Source organism: Leptodactylus fuscus, chromosome 2, assembly GCF_031893055.1.
Source record: "Leptodactylus fuscus isolate aLepFus1 chromosome 2, aLepFus1.hap2, whole genome shotgun sequence".
Taxonomy (NCBI): domain Eukaryota; kingdom Metazoa; phylum Chordata; class Amphibia; order Anura; family Leptodactylidae; genus Leptodactylus; species Leptodactylus fuscus.
In genome coordinates this window covers 142,387,738-142,407,685 of record NC_134266.1, presented here as the reverse complement: position 1 = coordinate 142,407,685, position 19,948 = coordinate 142,387,738, and the positions used below count along the sequence as shown (strand labels likewise).

The 19,948-nt window shown below is 40.8% G+C and overlaps 1 protein-coding gene across 2 annotated transcripts in view; it reads right to left on the bottom strand.

The window, feature by feature from the left end:
* Positions 1-19,948, bottom strand: part of AP2B1 (adaptor related protein complex 2 subunit beta 1) — an 85,960-nt gene that overhangs the window by 41,935 nt on the left and 24,077 nt on the right. For both annotated transcript variants that reach the window (XM_075264756.1, XM_075264757.1), the window contains exons 4-8: positions 16,608-16,743; positions 13,065-13,310; positions 3,463-3,653; positions 2,900-3,121; positions 1,305-1,425 (exon numbers count right to left, since the gene is read on the bottom strand). In XM_075264756.1, coding sequence (XP_075120857.1) covers positions 1,305-1,425; positions 2,900-3,121; positions 3,463-3,653; positions 13,065-13,310; positions 16,608-16,743 — 916 coding nt within the window. The remainder of the gene's footprint in view (positions 1-1,304; positions 1,426-2,899; positions 3,122-3,462; positions 3,654-13,064; positions 13,311-16,607; positions 16,744-19,948) is intronic.

Here is a 19,948-nt window from a genome sequence, read left to right as displayed (position 1 = left end):
GTGCATGGATTGATCCCTTGACCTCAGCACTGATGACCGAATCAGGGATGTTTGTTTTGGACAAACCTTCATTGGAAATGTTCTTGTTTTGGTGGTTTTATCAGTAACCTCCAATTAACTAAGATAATGCTGCTGCCAGAAGCAGTTTAATATGGTATATGAAGATAAATTCATAAACAGTCGTGAAGCCATGTCATTTACCGGGATAAAAAGTAGCCTGTGTGTTAATCAAGGTTACAATCTATCTATGTGCCAAATTTCATCCAAATCCATTCAGCCACTTCTGCGTGATCAAATAAACATCCAAACTTTCACATTTAAAATATTAGTAGGATTGTGCTCTTCACTTTGTCCTTAGTAAAAAAAAAAAAAAAAAAAAAAAAGCCAATTTGCACCACTATTTTGAGTGATAATATACTCAAGTTCACAATTAAATATACTTGATTTTTCCCTATTAGGTCATCAAAATACTTGTAGGCTTATTTTTTTTCTGCCTACACTTTTGCCCATAAGCTTAATGGATGTATAGTATGCTGCCTTATCCCGTGGACATGTGTTGTAGTCATGCGCTAAGGACTTTGGATTTGAGGCATGAACGATAAAATACATTCTTTTCTTAGGGGTAGGTGAGCGCTGCCTTCTCTGGGTTGTGACTCCCTTGAGTGACACACTACTATTGGACATGTGCATTTGCACCATATAAACACCAGCATAGTTCTTGGGATGAGAATGTTGCACTTTTGGGGTTAAAAAAAATTCCTACTTTTTTGGACATGTTGGATCTTGCTTCTATTTCATATTTACTTTTTGGTTCTTGTCACGGACCTTGAGCGCATCCAAGTTTTGCTATTTTTTTTTTTTATATACGCCATTAATATCTTCTACAACATCATATAGGTGGTTTAGAAGTGATTTCAGTGGTGGTAGATGCCCATTGAAAGCAAAATCTATTATAGCTACTTCTACAGTTAAATATAGGTTTAAGGGAGTTTACCCAACCCTAAAAAACCTAGTACATACATTGAAAGATTTTAGAATAAAGTGATTTTGTTTTACTAAATGAAGTATTCTGTTTCTGAGTACGGATTTGATGTAGCTTGGCAACTGGACATAGCATTACCTTAAAAAAGAATGTGTATAGAGCTTTTTAGCAATCCTACAGAAAGTCCTACAAACAGTGCTTACTATTTAGTGCTATGGTCCTTACACAGAACTTACAGTTAACTGATCAGTCACTAGTTTATGCTAATTGTAGAAACTGGCAAAGTGCAAGGATTACATGAATTGAGGAAAGTGACACTAACCTGAGCAATGTTGGCCTGAGATGCTAGTCGTATCATGATATCCAGTTTTTCCAATTTCACATAAATTGGATCATTGTATTTGACAAAGAAAACCTTAATTTCTTGCTTCAGGATTTCTGGCCTGGAATAAACGCAAAAATGTTAATCAACCTTTAATTGTACAACAGAATTACAATTTAACCTCATATATCGTACACAAGTACATTCACAACTTTAAAAAAAAAAACAAAAAAAAAAAGTAATGTCTTTTCATAGTTATGAGGGAATAAAAATAAATACATGAATACTGAAAAATATATTAAAAATTACTAAATACTTTTAAAGGGATCCTATCACTCAGACATGATTTTTTCTAAGTATCACGTCGGAATAGCCTTAAGAAAGGCTATTCGTCTCCTACCTTTCATCGTCTTCTCCACGCCCTCATTCGTCTACAATCCTGGTTCTTTTCGGTATGCTAATGAGCTCTCTCGCAGCACTGGGGGGGGCCCCAGCACTCAGACAGCACTGGGGGTGTCCCCAATGCTGCGAGAGATCTCTCTCCAGCGCCACCTCCTTTTCTTCAGCAGTGTCATCTTCAGCCTCTTCCTCTGGTGGCGTCTTCTTACTTCTAGAACTCGGGCCTTGGGCGGAACAGACTACGCATGCCCACAGGCCACGAGAAAATGGCCACTTCCAATACTGTGCAAGTGGCCATTTTCTCGTGGCCTGTGGGCATGCGCAGTCTGCTCTGCCCAAAACCCAAGCAATAGAAGTTACAAGCCACCGCCGGAAGAAGATGACGCTGCTGAAGAAGAGGAGGTGGCGCTGGAGAAAGTTCTCTTGCAGCATTGGGGACGCCCCCAGTGCTGTCTGAGCACTGGGGCCCGCCACCAGTGCTGCAAGAGCTCATTAGCATACCAACAAGAACCAGGATTGTAGGCGAACGGCGGCGCGGAGAAGACGACGAATGGTAGGAGACAAACAGCCTTTCTTAAGGCTATTCCGACGTGGTACTTAGAAAAAAAAATCATGTCTGAGTGATAGGATCCCTTTAATTATGTAACTGGTAGGGTTTTTTTTCTAGGGGCAATCACTGCTTTAACTAAAATGGCTGCTGTCCTCCAGATCGGGCAGCAAGGCTTGTGTCAGAGAGCTCAAAGCTGAAGAGAAACTATATAAGTCACAAGTGAGATAATATCAAGCAGAAATACATAATTAAAAGTATTTTATTTCCCAGAGAACCTCTTTAAAGAGGAACATCCAGACTGCATAAAATTACAATTCTGCAGCGTATATTCTGTTATTTCTATTTTGGGACTGCTACTCTATAAAAGAGTGATACCAGCTGGGGTGTGCCCCATCACATTTTAACGATTTCTAATCGGTCCAGGCAATATCAGCCTTTATAGAGACAGACCTGATCAAAAAGGAGAATGGTAACATCCAAATGTCAAATTATTTATAAAGTGGAAAAAAAAACAAAAAACCAATTCATAGGGAAGTATTCAATACACTTACACGGGAGGAGATGAAACCTGATCTATCAAAAGCAACCTACATAGAAAACCCAATGACTGGACTCTCTCAAGCTTTTTATCTCTTATTTCACTTACCTTTTTTGAACAATAAGGTTGATATTTCTTAAAGCCACATACTGGACTTCAGGCTCCCCAGAAAGCAGAGTAACCAAAGGAGGTGCCAACTTCTTCAGAAGCATAGTGTAGTAATCCGAGTCTTTAGGCAGGAGTTCTAGGAACTTCATCAAGACTTTGACAGCAGACAGTACTACTGCGGAGTTGGCATGAGACAGACGTGGGGTGACACGCTCACAGATGCTGAAGAAAAGAAGAACTGGTTTAACAAAGGAAACACTTGGGAACACTTGAGAACAAGAGACGCAAGCTTAAGCCAGGTTCACACTAGCGTTTGAGTCTCAGTACAAGACTTCGTCCTCCATTCCACATAAAATAGCAAGAGAAATCAGTCCTCCAAGCAGGACTTTTCTTTCTGCCATTTTCAGTGGAAACCCAGTACACCCCATTATAGTCTATAGAGTCCATGGGTAACCACTTTTTAAGTGGATAGGGATTCTGGTTTTCACTCCCCAAGCGAACCCGAAGGACAGAAACCTGAATGCTAGTGTGAATCTAGGGTAAAATTTTCATTTACTGCTCACCTTTGCGCTTCCCTCTCATCCTTGGGATTGTAGTTAGAGAGACAGTCCAAAATGAATATTTGGCCCCATTCTGTGCATTCATTCAATGCAGTCAGCAGTTTGTTGATGTTTTGCGGATTCAGGTCAAGCAGGTTACTATTCGGATGGGACTCACTGATCTCAGACAGTGCAGCTACAGCATTGGCGACCACCTGGATAGCAAAGGAAGGGCAAGTAAGACAAGGAACTTCCATAACAGCAGGCTACATTATGACTTTAGGGGATTCAAGTTCTAACACATCAGCTCTCCACTGGTTATAATCTAAATCCAGTTTCCAAATATTCCTCTGTTATTCAGCATTGGTGCTCCATTTTCATGTAAATCACCATTTTATATACCAACAGGCAAAAGTGCTTGGATTCACATCTGCGTTGGAGTCTCGAACAGGCCAAAAATCGTCAGAAACAGAAGTCCTATGCAAAAAAACTTTTCTCCCCACCACTTTTAGTTTGAAAACCATGGACACCTGACAGATCCAATATACGGTAGTATATGAGGTCCAGTGCTGCCCATGTGTAACCCCTGTTTTAGCAGTCCGGCTTTTGGTCATTCAGGTCCAATGACAGATCACAAAGCTAGTATGAACCAAGCATAAGGCACCCCCCAAAAACTCTTTTCCCCTCAATTGCATAGGAATAAAATAAAATATTGGTTTGCATGAAAATGCGACTTCAAAGATGAACACCAGAGGTATATTTGGAAACTGTAGAATCGACTCCCTCTAGTCTGTGTCCCCCGAGACACATTGTCTAGATGGCAAAATTCTGATTAATTTAGACATTTCAATAAAAAGCAATTCTGCCCAAATGCCTCAGATCAACAACAAAGTCAGATATAGCAGCACTTACTACTGACAGCTCCTCAAGTTTCCTAAGAACCCCTCTGCTGTACTAGAATCTGTTTTGCTGCGATTGCTGCAATCATTAATAGCAATATGGCGTACAAGGCTTGTAGAATAAAGTGCACACATCTGTTTAGTGTGAGCAGAAAGAAGGGAACATTAAGAAAACAAAGAAGAAGCCCATTATAAAACCATCACTTCTATTTCTCACGATGACTTCTACAATCAAGGGTCTCACATTGACAGATCGGTAGTCAAAGCCTGGACACAGCTATCTCAGAAAACAGAAATTTAAGAAGAGTGTCTATGAGGGATGGCAATGTTTATATCTCCAGACTTCACAGTGCGACAAATGAAAAGACACATTAACCAGGCAGAGCAACCGCTGATTCTGAACACTACTTGCTTATAAACTCAATTACATGCATTTGCGATATCTTGGGGCTTTAAACACATTTCTCTGAAATGGCATCCTTACACTTGTACTTTTATCCTGACTACTATACCAGTGGTGAGGTGAAATGAGGCTATTTACAGAATGACAATTCATGGGATAGACACTGTGACTGGGAAAGTGCCCTTTACAATAGGGGATCTTACACACCCCTAATAACGCTAAACTGTTGTGCACAACGCTAACCAGACAAGTAACATGCCTTGAGATAGACACTTACAGGAGTCAAAGGCAAGTATACTAGAAATGTCATGTGTTCTTAAACAGATCCAAATCATTTTGGCATATAAGTGCCTATTAGCACAAAAGCAAAGTCAATTTCAGCAAAAGACCTTCACTTTCACTTGTTGAGGAAAGGAAGTGTCATTGGCAGTCAGCAAGATGGTATAGCAGGAACTGCAGCATGTTGACCGCTGCCTTAAAGGGGTTTGTCCAGTTTCAGACTAACATCGAGAGACAAATGTTATTGTTTGTATAATGAAAAGTTCTAGAATTTCCCAATATACTTTCTGATTTCTACTTGCTGTCATTCATTCTGCTTCCTTCCAGTGAATAAAAATCAGTCCATGGTCATGTGACGTACAGTCCATGGTCATGTGATGGACACAGGTGAGCAGCTCGTTATAGTCACAGCACAGTAATGAGACATCTGCCTGGTAACGAGCTCTGCACATCACATGACCATGAACTGATTTTTATCCAATGGGAGTAAGGGCTCGTTCATATCTGCGCCCGTACTCCGTTCTGCAGGTTTCCGTTTCCTGCACAAAACGGAGAGGAGACGGAAACCTGCCGGCACGTTTCAAATCCCATTCATTTGAATGGGCTTGAAAAGTCTCCGGCTGTGTGCGCCGGTGAGCGTTTTATGCGCTCCGCGACAAAACTGTTTTTTTTGTTGTTTTTTTTTAAACCGGACAGAGTCGGGCATGCAGTGCTCTGTGTCCGTTTTTTTAAAAAAAAAAAAAAAAAAAAAAAAAAAAAAAGGTTTTGCCGCAGAGAGCATAAAACGCTCACCGGCGCTCACGGCTGGACTTGGCATGACAGGTTTCCATCTTCTGCATGCAGAAGATGGAAACCTGAAAACAGAGTCCGGGCGCTAGTGTGACCTCAGTGTAAGCAGAATGAATGACAGCAAGCAGAGATCTAGAAAAATGTGAGGAATTCATACAGAAAGTATACATTAAATACAAGAAAATTTTTAGTTCTACAGTTGTCTTTCAATATTGGTCCGTAACGGGACAACCCCTTCAAGGTGCCTGTACCAAATTGTCCGGGTAAATCAACAAATTTTATTTGCACAACGCTTTATGCAAATAAAGTTTGTTGATTTACCCGGGCAAGTGCGGTTCTTCTGTTCTCCCCTCGAGTGAGAAAGTCCACCACCAATATCGTTGCCCTGACGTATCCCAGACGTATATCCAGCTGCCCCTAAGTCCCTATAAAAATCAAAACCACCACCCGTATTCTGCCTCTCACAGTGCTATGTACTGAACACTTTCACTCCAATGCTAAGGGCTATTGGTCAGCCCAACATGACAAGACCTTCTGCACAGACAGATGCTTTTGTCGCTATGGCCTCTGGCATTTTTAATGCAGTTCTGCAAAGGCTCCATTATAAAGGAACACTGGCTGGACTATGCTTCTGACTACCCATCAGCTTACTAGTAATTGACAACATCCATCCTCAATGTTTATTGGTTCTTGTGGTGCGAGGAGACTTCAATCTATTCTGGTGGTGAGGCACAGTTGTCCCCATAATTATGTCAATAGAGGGTCAAAGTGACCTGATCTGTCCATAACAGGCCATAGGGACTGCTAGACCATACAGTCAGAATATCAGTAGATGGCTCATGAACTCACATAGGTTTCTACACGGACCCCTAGAGATAAAGACCCACACTTTTCAAACCAATGCACAGTTAAAACTACGCAAATCTGAAATCATGCCAGATTTATCAATGTGGCCAATTCTGGATAATAAATCTATTACATTTTTAGTCCAGTCTATGTTTACACCACTTATTTGCTGACTTAGTTTAAGCCAAAATATACACCAAAATGTTGTCAGACGATGCATCTTAACTCACTTTTCTTTCCTATCCTCTTTTGGATGTCTAAAATGATTGACAAAGTGTGGTGCAAAGCATGTACACCAGTTTTCATGGTTTCAAAGTCTGTAGAAGCAATTTGCAGTAAAACTGCATGGAATAAATATACATACATCCGTAATGTTGCTTCAAATACACAGTCAAGTATGAGCCTTTTTGTAACTTTTGCACCATTACAGTACAAGTATGCACCAATGTGCTGCCATCTGATGGTAAATGGGGTGTATCCCGTTACATAAACTTGGTTAAGCCATTCACACAGTACATGATATTGAACACCACAAAATTGTGTATATTGTAGAATTATCTTATTCACTGAAAGACAGAAACGTGGCAGTGACCACTCTCTTACTGTGTGGCACTGCACAGACAGTGGGCACTAAGCAAGCAGAAACAGCAGAGCGAGCACAGGATGAGTAAGAGAGAGAACATCAGGCCGCTCTGTTACTGTCACAGGGTAATTGGAAATTAACTGAGTGTGTAACACAGCTAATGAAGTGTAATATGCTTCTGATTAATAGGAATCTGCCACTTACCAACATATTAAAACATTATCAAAAACAAGCATGGGCAAGCCAACCAGAGTGAGAATAAACGGGTCTAGAAAAGAAAGCAAACAAGATGCTAGGCTAAAAGGAAGGCATATGCGGTGATGCAGCAGTTAACTTTCCAGCTGCCCAGTATGCCCATGCTATTTCACAGCGACAAAGAAAAACAGAGATTCTTTTGCTTGCAAGAGTTGTCAGTTTGCATCAAATCATTGCGGTCAGCAAACGGCGTATGTCCTGTTCTGTAGATCTGTGTAGATATCTCCTGGTATAGTCATACGGAATAAAGAGGTCAGACTCTGAATCACAGCGTACCATCATTCTTATCATGTCTGCTATTCATTTTATAAATCACTTAAGGAGAACGTGTCACAATACACAAAATACTAAATCCTATACATCATCTGACTGCCGCCGTGTCCATTAACAAATTAAAGAATAAATAAAAACCCGTCCACCCATTCGAAAAGATCCGGCCACTGGAAGCTTTTATATAAACTAGCTCTTATTCACCAAGTGGGTGGTAACCTTTTATTTATTCAGTTGATGAATAAGAGTTCATTTACATATAACCTTCCAAAGGCCAGCCATATCTTTTGAATGGGTATACAGATTAAGAAAGAAAAAAAAAATACCAAATTGGTCGGGGCACAGCGAGGATCAAACGATTTATGGCATTTAGCATTTTGTACTTGGTGACAGATCCTAGGACAAATCTCAACCCTCAGATCTTTCCTGCTGTAAACCCAGCCTATTAGTTAAATTATGGGACTATGGCTATATATAATATAATCTACACATATTAAGAGAGTTGTCCAGTTTCAGCAATTAAATATTTTATGTATTGTAAGAATTTCTATAATTTTCCAATATACTTTCTGTATCAATTCCTCACGGCTTTCTAGATCTCTGCTTGCTGTCCTTCATTCTGCTTACTCCCAGTGAATAACAATCGGTCAAGGCCATGAGACGGACACAAAGGCGACACTGGAAGTAATGAATGACAGCAAGCAGAGATCTCGAAGAGCATTTGGAATTTATATGGAAAATATAATGAAAAATTTTGTAGCTTTTTTTACACAATGACATCTATTTGCTGAAAATGGACGACCTCTTTAAGCACGGTAGGATTCAGGTTGTACAGTTAACCCTTAGTATATTCTAGATTCAGGACCCGTGTATTCACCTATGTTTCTTATTAGCTGACAGAGATACAGCAGTGATAGATTCTCTTTAAGCTTTTGTAGGCAAAAACCAAAGAGAGACTGTGACCTTAAATTAAGGATAATCTCATTAATACAAAAAAGGAAGGGGGTTGTTTGAACCAGTTTTTCATTGCGCTCACTGTAGTGGAAAATACTGCACACATGGCACCCCCTTTGGTGTATTGTTGTATTGCAGCTAGTTAAAGAGACAGGACAGCATTTTTCTTTTTAGCTATAAAGGGTAGTCATCAAAGTAGACTCAAAATCTCCTATTGTTGTCAGCCATATCTATACCTGTGCCCATGTTTAGTTCCTGTGTCTGCAAAACACTGCAGAGCCAATACTAAACTGAAAAGCTGAACAGGGAGAGACAGTGTAAGTAGACAACTATTACTATTGAGGGTATGGTCTTTCAGACAATATAAGAAAGACATAACAAAATCACAGAAGTGTCGCTTTAAAAAGCTATCTGAAGGCTTCTGCAGAGAAGTAGAGGGATTCTATATTCTCCTTCCTTGCCCGACAAGTGACAACAGCACATAGTAGTAATAGTGACAACCAGAGGTCACAATAAAGCCTGTACAGACGTCATAGACATGTGTAAAAGTTTTAATACAGGAGACTTTTCCCTGCCATTTGGACAGGGGCTGGTTGCTGCAGAAATTCTGTCTCTGGAGCAGCGTTCTGATGTGAATGGTGACAGAGTATGCTGGTCCTTCAGTGAACATTACATGGTGCTGCTGATATTTTAGCATCCTGCTGCAGGAGCGGGCATTGCTGTAACGGATGTGCACGTAGGGATTGATTAACTTAATGACCTTTAACCCCTATTAATTGGCAATGATTCATCTCAGCAGCAGCATCCTCTTTATTCTGCTAGTCAGTTCCCAGGAAGCGCTGCTGACAAACTCCAAGGGCTGGAGCCGAAGTCATCCGAGTAACCCTGACCAAGGCAGCAGAAGGCTGTTCAGGGTGAACAGGAAAAGTGGCGCCTGAGGGGAGAAAAAGCTGACACACTCAGCAAAACAAACACAGGACTCCTAACTATTGCTCCAGGACTGGCAAAAATATAGGGGTAGAAGTAGGGTCAGACAAGAGAAGTTCAAATGTCCTTGTTTTTAGGACATGGAAAGACTAAAATTAATTCAAACAAAAACAAAAGCCGGCAGTGTATAGGTCACACTACTGTCCATCAGAGGCACTAAAATGGCAGAAGGTTGGATATAGCTTAAAAATATAATGTCCAGCTCTGCACCCTGGCAACAACATGTGCAAACCAAAAAAAAAAGGAAACAAACAAAAAGCTGCCAGCCCAGGTATACAGCCTGCTAACAAGAAAGGGAGAATCTGACCTGCACATGACAAACACTATTGTCTGTCTGCTGAAGATTTATCACAAGCAGCCTAGTAACACTGATGCTCTAACATCTTCCATCCTAACCATTTATTTTTCTGACAACGTGGCCGTATGAAACTTTGTATTCTTTTTTTTTCTTTTTGTATGCGTGCTCAGGCTCAGAAAGGTAGGACCTAATCCTATTTTCCTAATTCATCCTCCATGATAGTACTACAGAAGAAATAACTAAATCACCACCTCAGGGTGGAACCACAGCTAGTAAGACCTTTCTCCCAAAAGAGAGGTTCCCTTTAGAACCAAGGACTGGACGACAATGCCAGATAAAGGTGAGTGCAGAGGACCAGGTAGAAGCTCTGAATATCTGATCTCCGGAGGCATGGGTCCTTTCATCCCCGAGGACAGATATTGTTCTGGAGATAGAAGCTTTTATATTTAGAGGAAAAAGAATGTGAGACAAATAAGCTACTGCTATCATCTGCTATCATCTGCTTTATCCTGCTGGACAAGGTTCTTCTGGAGACTCTTTTGCCCTTGTTGGGGCCCTAAAATTATATAAACAAATGACATACAATTCTGTGAACATCCAGAGTATGGGTTTGAAAACTGACCGCCAGGTTTCTGTCCCCTGTCCAGTTCCTTGGGAAAAAGATGGAAACGCGCCAATTGCGTAAAGCTGTGACTGGGCGCAGGTGTGAACCCGCCCTAAGTACTGAAACTTGCTTATTTAAATGAAAAGAGTTATCCAGTTTCAGCAAATAAATATCATTTCAGTAATAAAAAGTTTTACAATGTAAAAATATACTTTCTGCATCGATTCCTCGCATTTTCTAGATTTCTGCTTGCCATCGTTCATTCTGCTCTCTCCCAGTGGATATAAATTGGTCGATGGTCATGTGATATACGGTCGATGGTCATGTGACAGACACATAGGTGCACAGCTCATTACCAGGCAGATGTCGGATTACTGTGCAAATACACAGAGAAGCAAATGCTATTAGCAGCTATTTACATTCATTGTTAATTATATATTGGGAATCTGCAGCCTCCAGCATTACAGCCCCGGGCAGACTGGGGCATTTACATGCCAGGTACATGAAATCTTCTACTTATAAGTAGGAGGGAGAATATAGCATTTGTATCACCAGACAGACCTCATGTGAGCTTACGTCCCTTAACAAAAAGAAATACGGTATAAATCAGCGGTTACTTCAGAAAACAGAAAAAAAATCATTTAAGTTTGAACAGGATGGAATGACCCAAAGGGAAGAAGTCAAGTTGCCAAGCAACCAATAAACACTGCCCTCATCCGGAGTATCACTTCATGCAGAGTCATCCAGAGTAGAGACGGCATGTTAGTAAGCAACCAGCTGCAGATGTATGCTAAGACAACAGAAACCACAGGCCAAGTCTGCCAAAGCCTAGTCCAGCCTACTTAGCTGGGAGAAGAAAATCAGCAGATCTTCTACAGTAATCTTACCCCAATTTATAAGGAACATAAGATGCAGCGTAGAAATGTAAATGCACCACTGAAATCGTAATAAAGGGAAACTACAGCAGAAATACATGCATTCAATGTTCTATTTATCAGACATTTCAGGGACCGGACAATCTATTTCCATCAAAGACGCATACAGTACATGCATAGATGAATAAACGAAAATTGTGGGGCTAAGTGTAACACCTGAAAAATCCACCAGAGGCACAACCTAGGTCCACGGGCCAATACTGACTGAGGGGGCATACACACGGAGTAAAGTGGCGCCGACTCTGCCACGAGAATCAGCGCTGATAAAAAGACTCCCATTGAGTTCAATGGATTCCATCTTCCACGCGGAACACATTGAAATCAATGGGAGGCTTTTTAACACGTTGATTTCAATGTGTTCTGCATGGAAGATGGAATCCATTGAACTCAATGGGAGTCTTTTTATCAGTGCTGATTCTGCCGCGAGTTAACGTGGCAGAATCAGCGCCACTTTACTCTGTGTGAATGCAACCTGATAAGACAGAGTTCACACTACCATTCGATTTCTTTTTGAAGGTGTCATAACAGACATTAATGGACACTAACTGATGTCAATGTACTTAAAATTTTTTTTTAACTGATTTTAACTTTTTTTTTTTTTTTTTTTTTTTTTAATTGGTTTCTGCTTTCTGAGCATGCGCAGAGACAGACACAAAATAATGGACAGTAACTGATGGCTATCAGTTACTGTCAGTCATAAGGTCGTTACCCATAGACTTCTATGTTAAAAAATAACGGACGCCTAACATCCGTCATCAATATGTTTTTTTTTTTTTTTTAAACAGACACAAAAGTCCTGCATGTAGGACATGTGACAGAATGGATGTATAATGGACACTAACAGTCACTAACGCATACAAGATAAAATCCCATGGAAATAAATGAAAATTTCTATGAATTTGTTATGGTTCAACTAGTGTCCATTGCTAAAATCTTGTAATGGACAATAGCAACGGACACTACTGACAGTCACCAACGGTAGTGTGAATGCCCTCAAGCTCTGCACCACCTATCCACTAACCATACCACAACCAATCAAAATACTAGTTAATTTATTCAAGATAATACTACTGTCTGCATAAGAGTATATTCACACAGAGTTTTTTTGCAGGCTGATTTGAGGAATCTGCCTCAAAAGACACCTACCATTCATTTTAATGGGAGTCAGTAGCAATTTTTAACTTCTACCTGATTATTTTTTCTGCAAAAGATTTACCTTCAATTGGCTTCTGAAAAAATGAGACTTTTTTTTACGCTGCTTTGAATATCTGGTTTTTGCAAAAACCACAAGCGTTTTATTTAAAGGGAAACTTCCAGGTCCATAAAGTTTGCTGGAGCAAAAAAATGCATCATGTAAAAAAAAAAAGTTGTCAAAAAAACTTTTCCTAATTCCTAAAGCAGATTGTTGCAGCCTGGAAAAAACTCTGTCTATACATACCCTTAAAAAAGAGACATTAACAAAGACATCAAAAACTGTTTCAAATATATTATAGGAGAGTTTTTCAGGTCACTAGTAAATCTTACCATTGGGTTAGAATCTGCTATAAGATCTCGCAGAGAGTCCAAGAATCCCTGATCTTCCACCATCTGCGCATTGATGTCATGAAGCTTGGCAACACACACAGCTGCTGTCTTGCGCACATAGGGGTCTTCATCCTTTAGGCACTTACGCAGTGGCTCACACAGATACTCTGTGATCTTATCTACACGGATGCACCCCATTGTGCGAACAGCTAAAGCCCGAATCAAAGGGTTTGGGTCCTCACAATCCTAGAAAAAAACAATGGTTGGGTTACTACAATGAGTCTCGAAAATATGTTGGTTTTAAAAAAGTAGGTTCAGAGACACTAAAACACAAACATATTCTCATGCACTGGTAGTTTAGTGTCCCAAACCTGGCTAGGCTAGCTCTCTCAACCTCTGGGTTCTTATAATTTAAAAACCATAAACCTTTAGTACAAACTAAGAGAGGAGTCCGCTGTTCTCATATGACTCGTCTCTGGTTGTCCCAGTGCATGTCAACAGCTGTGGTGTTTTCTTGTGACAGAAGTCCCCAACGCACTGTGACCCTTTCCCGTGTCCCTTTCCTTAGGTTTTTGATTGGTCTCAGTGGTCAAATGTGGCAGGGTCTTCGGCCAGATAAAAACAAAAAAAACATCAGAGCAACAGGACCAGACTAAGCTGGAGACATCTGAGTATGTTTTTTTTTTTTTTTTACCTTCCCCGGCCTTTTAAAAAAAAAAAAAAAAAAAAAAAAAGTTTATCCTGGAAAATCCCTTTAACCCCTTCCCGCCGATGGCACTTTTTGACTTCTTGACCAAGCTCGATTTTTCAAAACTGACATGTGTCACTTTATGTGGCAATAACTTTGGAACGCTTTAACTTACCAAAGTGATTTTAAGATTGTTTTTTCGTAACACATTGTACTTCATGTTAGTGGTAAATTTTGGTTGATATGTTTTGTGTTTAATTATAAAAAAATTGGAAATTTGGTGTAAATTTTGAAAAATATGCATTTTAAAAAGTTTGAAATGATGTGCATTACATACAGATAGTCAGACCGCCAAAATTATATCATAAATCTCATGTCCCAGATCTCTGCTTTATGTCGGCATCAAACTTTAGTCACCCTTTTAATTTTTACGGACATTATAAGATTTACAAGTGAAACAACAATATTCAAAATTTTCAAGAAATTTCCAAAACCCATTTTTTAAAGGGCCTAATCCAGTTATGAAAGCATTTGAAAGACCCTTGTATTAAAGCCCCCCATAAATCACCCCATTTTCAAAACTGCACCCCTTAAATAAGCCAAAACAACATATACCTAGTAATTTAACCCTATAAGTGCTTAACAGGAATTAATACAAAATGGAGGTGAAATTTTCAAATTTGAATTTATTTTACTAATATTTTCGTTTAGCCCTAGAATTCGCACATTCACAAGGGGTTAAAGGAGAAAACGCATCCCACAATTTGTTAGGCAAGTTCTCCCGACTATCATAGTACCCCACTTGTGGGTGTAAACTAATATATGGACGCACAGCGAGACGCAGGAGGGAAGGCGCGCCAAAGAGCTTTTAGAGGACAGATCTGGCTGTGATCAGTTTCAGGAACCATGTAGCATTTACAAAGCCCTTGAGGAGTCAAAACAGTGGAAACCTCTAGAAAGTGACCCCATTTTGAAAACCGCACCCCTCAAAGAATTTATCAAGTGATGAAGTGAGCATTAGTAACCCCGAAGTGAATGTGTAAGCTGTGCGGAGTAAATTGGGTACACCAAATCCCATTCTATTTTCCCACTAGCTCCTATGACACGGACGGGGAAGAGGGGCATTCTGGGGGATCAGCGCTGGTGTCTTCTCGCTCTAAATATGGGGTGTCCCCTGAAAACGCTCGCACCGCTTACACATTTCCTTCTAGTCGCAGCCACTTATGTCCTAATGATTTGGTGACTTTTGGGGTTTTTGTCTTCACATTGTACAAGGTAGATTTTTATTTTTATTTTCTGGCAATGTGGCCATATGAGGGCTTGGTGTTTGCGGTATTAGATGTACTTTTCAATGCCACCATTTTGGGGCCTGTAACTTATTGACTACATTTTATTAACTCTTTCTGGGTGGGATGTAAAAGGAAACATCAATTCTGGCATTGCTTTTTAGCATTTTTTTTTTTCCCGTGCAGCGTACAGCATAAGTATCATGTTACCTTTATTCTGCGGGTCGGTACGGTTACGGCGATACCTCATTTATATGATTTTTTAATGCGTTGCTATTTGTGCAGAATAGAATTCAATTCAGGGAAAAAAATCTATTGTTTTTGCATCGCCATCTTCTGAAAGGGATAACGTTTTTATTTTTCGCTAGACAGAGCTGGTTGAGGGCTTATTTTTTGCGGGAAGACCTCTTCTTTTTATTGGTACCATTTTGGTTTTCATCTGACCATTTGATTACTTTTTATTGAACATTTTGTAAGGGAAAGGTGGTGAATAATCATTATTTTGTGCGGTTTTCTACGTTTTTTTTTTTTTACGACATTCGCCGTTCGGGTTAAATAATGTTTTAATTTTATTGTTCAGGTTATTACGGACGCGGCGATACCAAATATGTAATGTTTTTTTCTATTTTTCTTTATTTTACATAATAAAACATTTTATATGGGGAAAAAGGGATTTTTGGGGCTTATTTAAACTTTTTTATTTTGACTTTTTTTCACTTTTTTTTTCTGTCCCCATGGGGGATTGAAGCAGTGATCGGCTGATCACTGCTTCAATAGAGATACGCTGCAATACACGTGTTACACGTGTATTGCAGTGTATAGGAAGCTGTCAGCCTGTGTAGACGCACAGGCTGACAGCTTCATTTACGGCTGGATCGGCCAGGCGCGAGGACGGGGTAAGTGAAGGGGCAGACCCGGGGTCACTGATCAGACCCCGGGCTGCCCCCTACGAACAGCGGCACCCCCCGAAACCAGCGCGGGGGGTGCCGATCGCCGCCATGTTACACTGTAACCCCGGAGGTGCCGGTGGTCATGTTGATCACCGGCATCTCAGGGGTTAACACCCGCGATCGGACCCGGTTCCGACCACGGGTGTTACGGGGCATTGTCAGCCGTGTATTACGGCTGACACCCGCTGTGCATGGTGCGCACACAGTTTCTGTGTGTGCACCATGCATCCGCAGTAATAGTACGGCGGTTTGCGGGAAGCCCTTCCCTGCAGCGCCGTACTATTACGGCGAATGTCGGGAAGGGGTTAACTGTTCCAAGACCTTACAACGAATTCCTTTTAAATTAGGATAGGGCAGGTGTATATTAGTGGTAATGTTTGGAGAGCTCTTACCAAGAGTAGGAGAACCAACTGTTTTTTTAAATAAAAAAGTCATATAAAACATAAAATAAACATTAAAGCTTAAAATAGATAGGCATAATAAGAATGCCTGCATAAAAATATAGCCTCTCCATATTGACTAATGAGGGAGGGGTCTCAAACAGGCAACCTCTTTACATGATATGAAATGACAACATACCCTAAGAGGACACAGTATTACAGCACAAGGTGGTGGCTACCTTAACAAAGCTGTTCACGGCCATTATAGCCATGTCTGGCTGGCTCTTGGCGTAGTTCATCAGGTAGAGGTACACAAGTTTTTTCAGCTCCAAGTTGTCTGTCTGCATACAATTCACAACGTCTGGAAACAAAGAACTGCAGTAAAGAAAATAAAAAATAAAAAACATTTATGGTTAATAAAGTGGATCAGAGGAATTTATGTACCGTTTGGCATTGAATCTCATTTAGGCTAAGGCCCCATGTTGTGGAAATGCATTTTTAGCCTTTGTAGAAACACAGAAGAATGAAATACTGAGTTTTGTGCAGTCCCAGCAAAGTAAAACTCTAAATGTAGTGAAACATGCAGGTTTTTTTTACAGTGTTTCACCATCTGCATTTCTGCTGCCATTTTTCCCCATGGTATGATTTAGCTGCAATGCACTGTTTGTGGCCTTCTGTAGCCATCTTAGGGCCGAAAGTTGTCATCAATTGGTCAGAAGCGAAGAGAAAATATCCCACTTAGGGCTTGTTCACATCTGCACCCGGGGTCTCCACTTTCAGGTTTCCGAATGTCCGCGGCTGAATCAGCTGCAGAATCCACCTGAAGAAACGGCAGCTTGCTTTTTTTTTCCCGTGAGTGGGAACAAATCGCTCACAGAAAAGGGAAATGACTGGCTCCTATTGATTTCAATGGGAGGCGGCAGAATTTTGACTCAGATTCCATGCCAAAATCCTGACCATTTTGCCTCATGTGAACTAGCCCTAAGTGCTCTTTTAAGCGGAGTGAGCTGTAGTTTTTATTGCTATGCTATGGGATACATACAAACTTTGATCACTTTTTTTCTTCCATGTTTTGAGAATGGCAATTTTTTTCTTGTAATTTTTTATTATAATTTCATTTTTAGTTACAGAGTTGACCATATGAGATAAAAAAAATTTAAAATTTTAATAGTAACAATATATAAGATTAGATAAGACAAGCCCATTAAGTCCAGGCTATAAAGCCACCAAGTTGATTCAGAGGAAGGCAAAAATTCCCACGACGCTAATGCCAAATACAAAATCGGAGGAAAAAATTCCTTCCCTACTACTCCAAATATGACAGTTGGACTCCATCTTGGACCTGCAGAACATATTAGTCATCACCACATCTTTGGCAGTGATGGCTAGTTACTTAGTTGAGGCATTTTTGGACATACCAATACGATTTATGTGTATGATTTCCTTATTTATTTTTATGTTATTTTGCTCAAGAGAGGTGTCCTGTTTTTTATATAGTTGTAAAACTTTTATTACAGTAACTTCGTTCAAAATAAAAAAAAATGCCTTATTTGTCACAGAATAAAAAGACGTAAAACGAATTACAGCTGATTGACCAATGCATGCAAAAAAAAAGTGCAATGCATCCAAGGTGAAGAGGTAAAAAGATTCCATGATTTCAGTCATCACTAGAGGTAGGTTATGGAGATTTTAGCACACTATCTTACTATGGAGTCCAATTTATAAAAATAAGTAGAAAGCTCCCTCTAGTGGCAACTGTAGGTAGTCAACATGCACAGAATTTAGAGCTCTGTATTCCCAAAAAATTTATTTTTGTACTCACCATAAAATCCTTTTCTCGTTGTATTCATTGGAGACAACACCATGGGTATAGACCTGGCCACTAGGAGGCTGACACAGGAATAGCAAGAGATTTTGGCTCCGCTTCTAGTCTATACCCGCTCAACAGACACTGTGCTAGTCAGTTTGCACCACAGCAGTAGATACAAAAAACAAAACAAAACCAAGGGGAAAAAAAAAAAAAGAAAAGAAAAAAAGAACCACCTCTCCTGAACCTGAGAATAAACCCAAACAGCCTGGGGCAGGAACAAAAAGAAAGTGTCTGTCAGTGAATTTGAGGAATATGAATATGAGGAATTTATGGTGAGTAAGAATATCCATTTTTCTTGCTTATGTCATTGGGGGAAACATCACCATTTGATGTCCTAAAACAGTCCCAGCCATGCGAGCATCCTAGCGCACAGCCACTTGCAGAATCATTCAACTCATGATGGCAATGCAGAGGGCACAAAATGGATCTGGTAGAATTTGGTGAAAGCGTGGACAGAGGTTCCAGTGGCGCCTTGCAGACCTGGATGGCAGAAGCCTGATGCCGCACAGCCCAGGAGGCTCCTACAGCTGTCATAGAAGAGCCGTCATATGAAGAGGTGGTGGCCGATCTTTGAGCCGATAGGCTTCCCTGATAGCAGACTGAATCTATCAGGAGATGGAAGCCTTGGAAGCAGCAAGGCTCTAACGAGGATCCTCAGGGAGAACGAGAAGGTCTTTGAACAATGGAAGGAGTCAGAGACAAATAGATCCGAATTGCCTGAACCACATCTAGACAGAGAGGAAGAAACCACCTATAGATAGAAAACGTGGTGGTGGAAGAAGGACAACCTTGTCCTTGAGGAAAACCAAAAAGGTAGGCTGCTGGGACAGGGCAGCCAGCTTGGAAGAAATGGCCATCAGGAAATGAACCTACCAGGACACAAAGCGAAGAGAGATATCACGAAAAGGACTCAAAAGGGGGAGCCTGAAGCACCTTATGAATGAAATTGCTACAGTACCACAGGAGTACAGTAGGAGGAGTAAAGTGTGCCACTCTCGCAGTAAAGTCTTCACCTGAGGCCAAAAGGCCAGGGTCTTCTGAAAAAGAATGGAAAGAGCAAAAAGATAGAGAATAAAGACCAAGTTCTTGGTCCAAACCAGACAGGAGAAAAGCCAGCATCTTGGGAAGAGAGAAGGAGAGCGGCTGGAAGTAATTACTCTCACACCCCCCATACATAGGCCATACACGTGCAATGACAAATCTTCTTGCAGAAGAAGAGGACAAGGAGCATCCACCAGCAGGAACATGAGATCTCTGTACCAGGCTCTGCAGGGCCAATGCAGGGCCGGATACCCTTGGAGGAGAGAGGTCCAATGAGAACAGGCTAAAAAGATGGCTCTCAGTTCCAATAGGTTGATCTAGTGGGAGATCTCGGCTGTGGACCACGGACCCTGAACAATCAAGGCAACGAAGACCGGTCCCTGGAAGGATTTCCGACGGTGACTATCACCTGCCAACAGACGAGAAGAAACTCTTGGCAAACCCAGGAGACAGGAGAGACAAGTGGTCAAAGCTGGAAAAAGACTTGTTCCAGCAGGCCAGAAATGCCACTTCCATAGAGCATAAGAAAAAAGGACAGTCTCATAGGTTGAGACCATCGTGCCAAGGACCTGCATACAGAACCGAATAGAGTTCCTCTGAAAACAGGACACATCGAATCAGAGGGCCAGGATCTTGGATTTTGGAAGTAGGATGTTGCCCTGGTGTGTA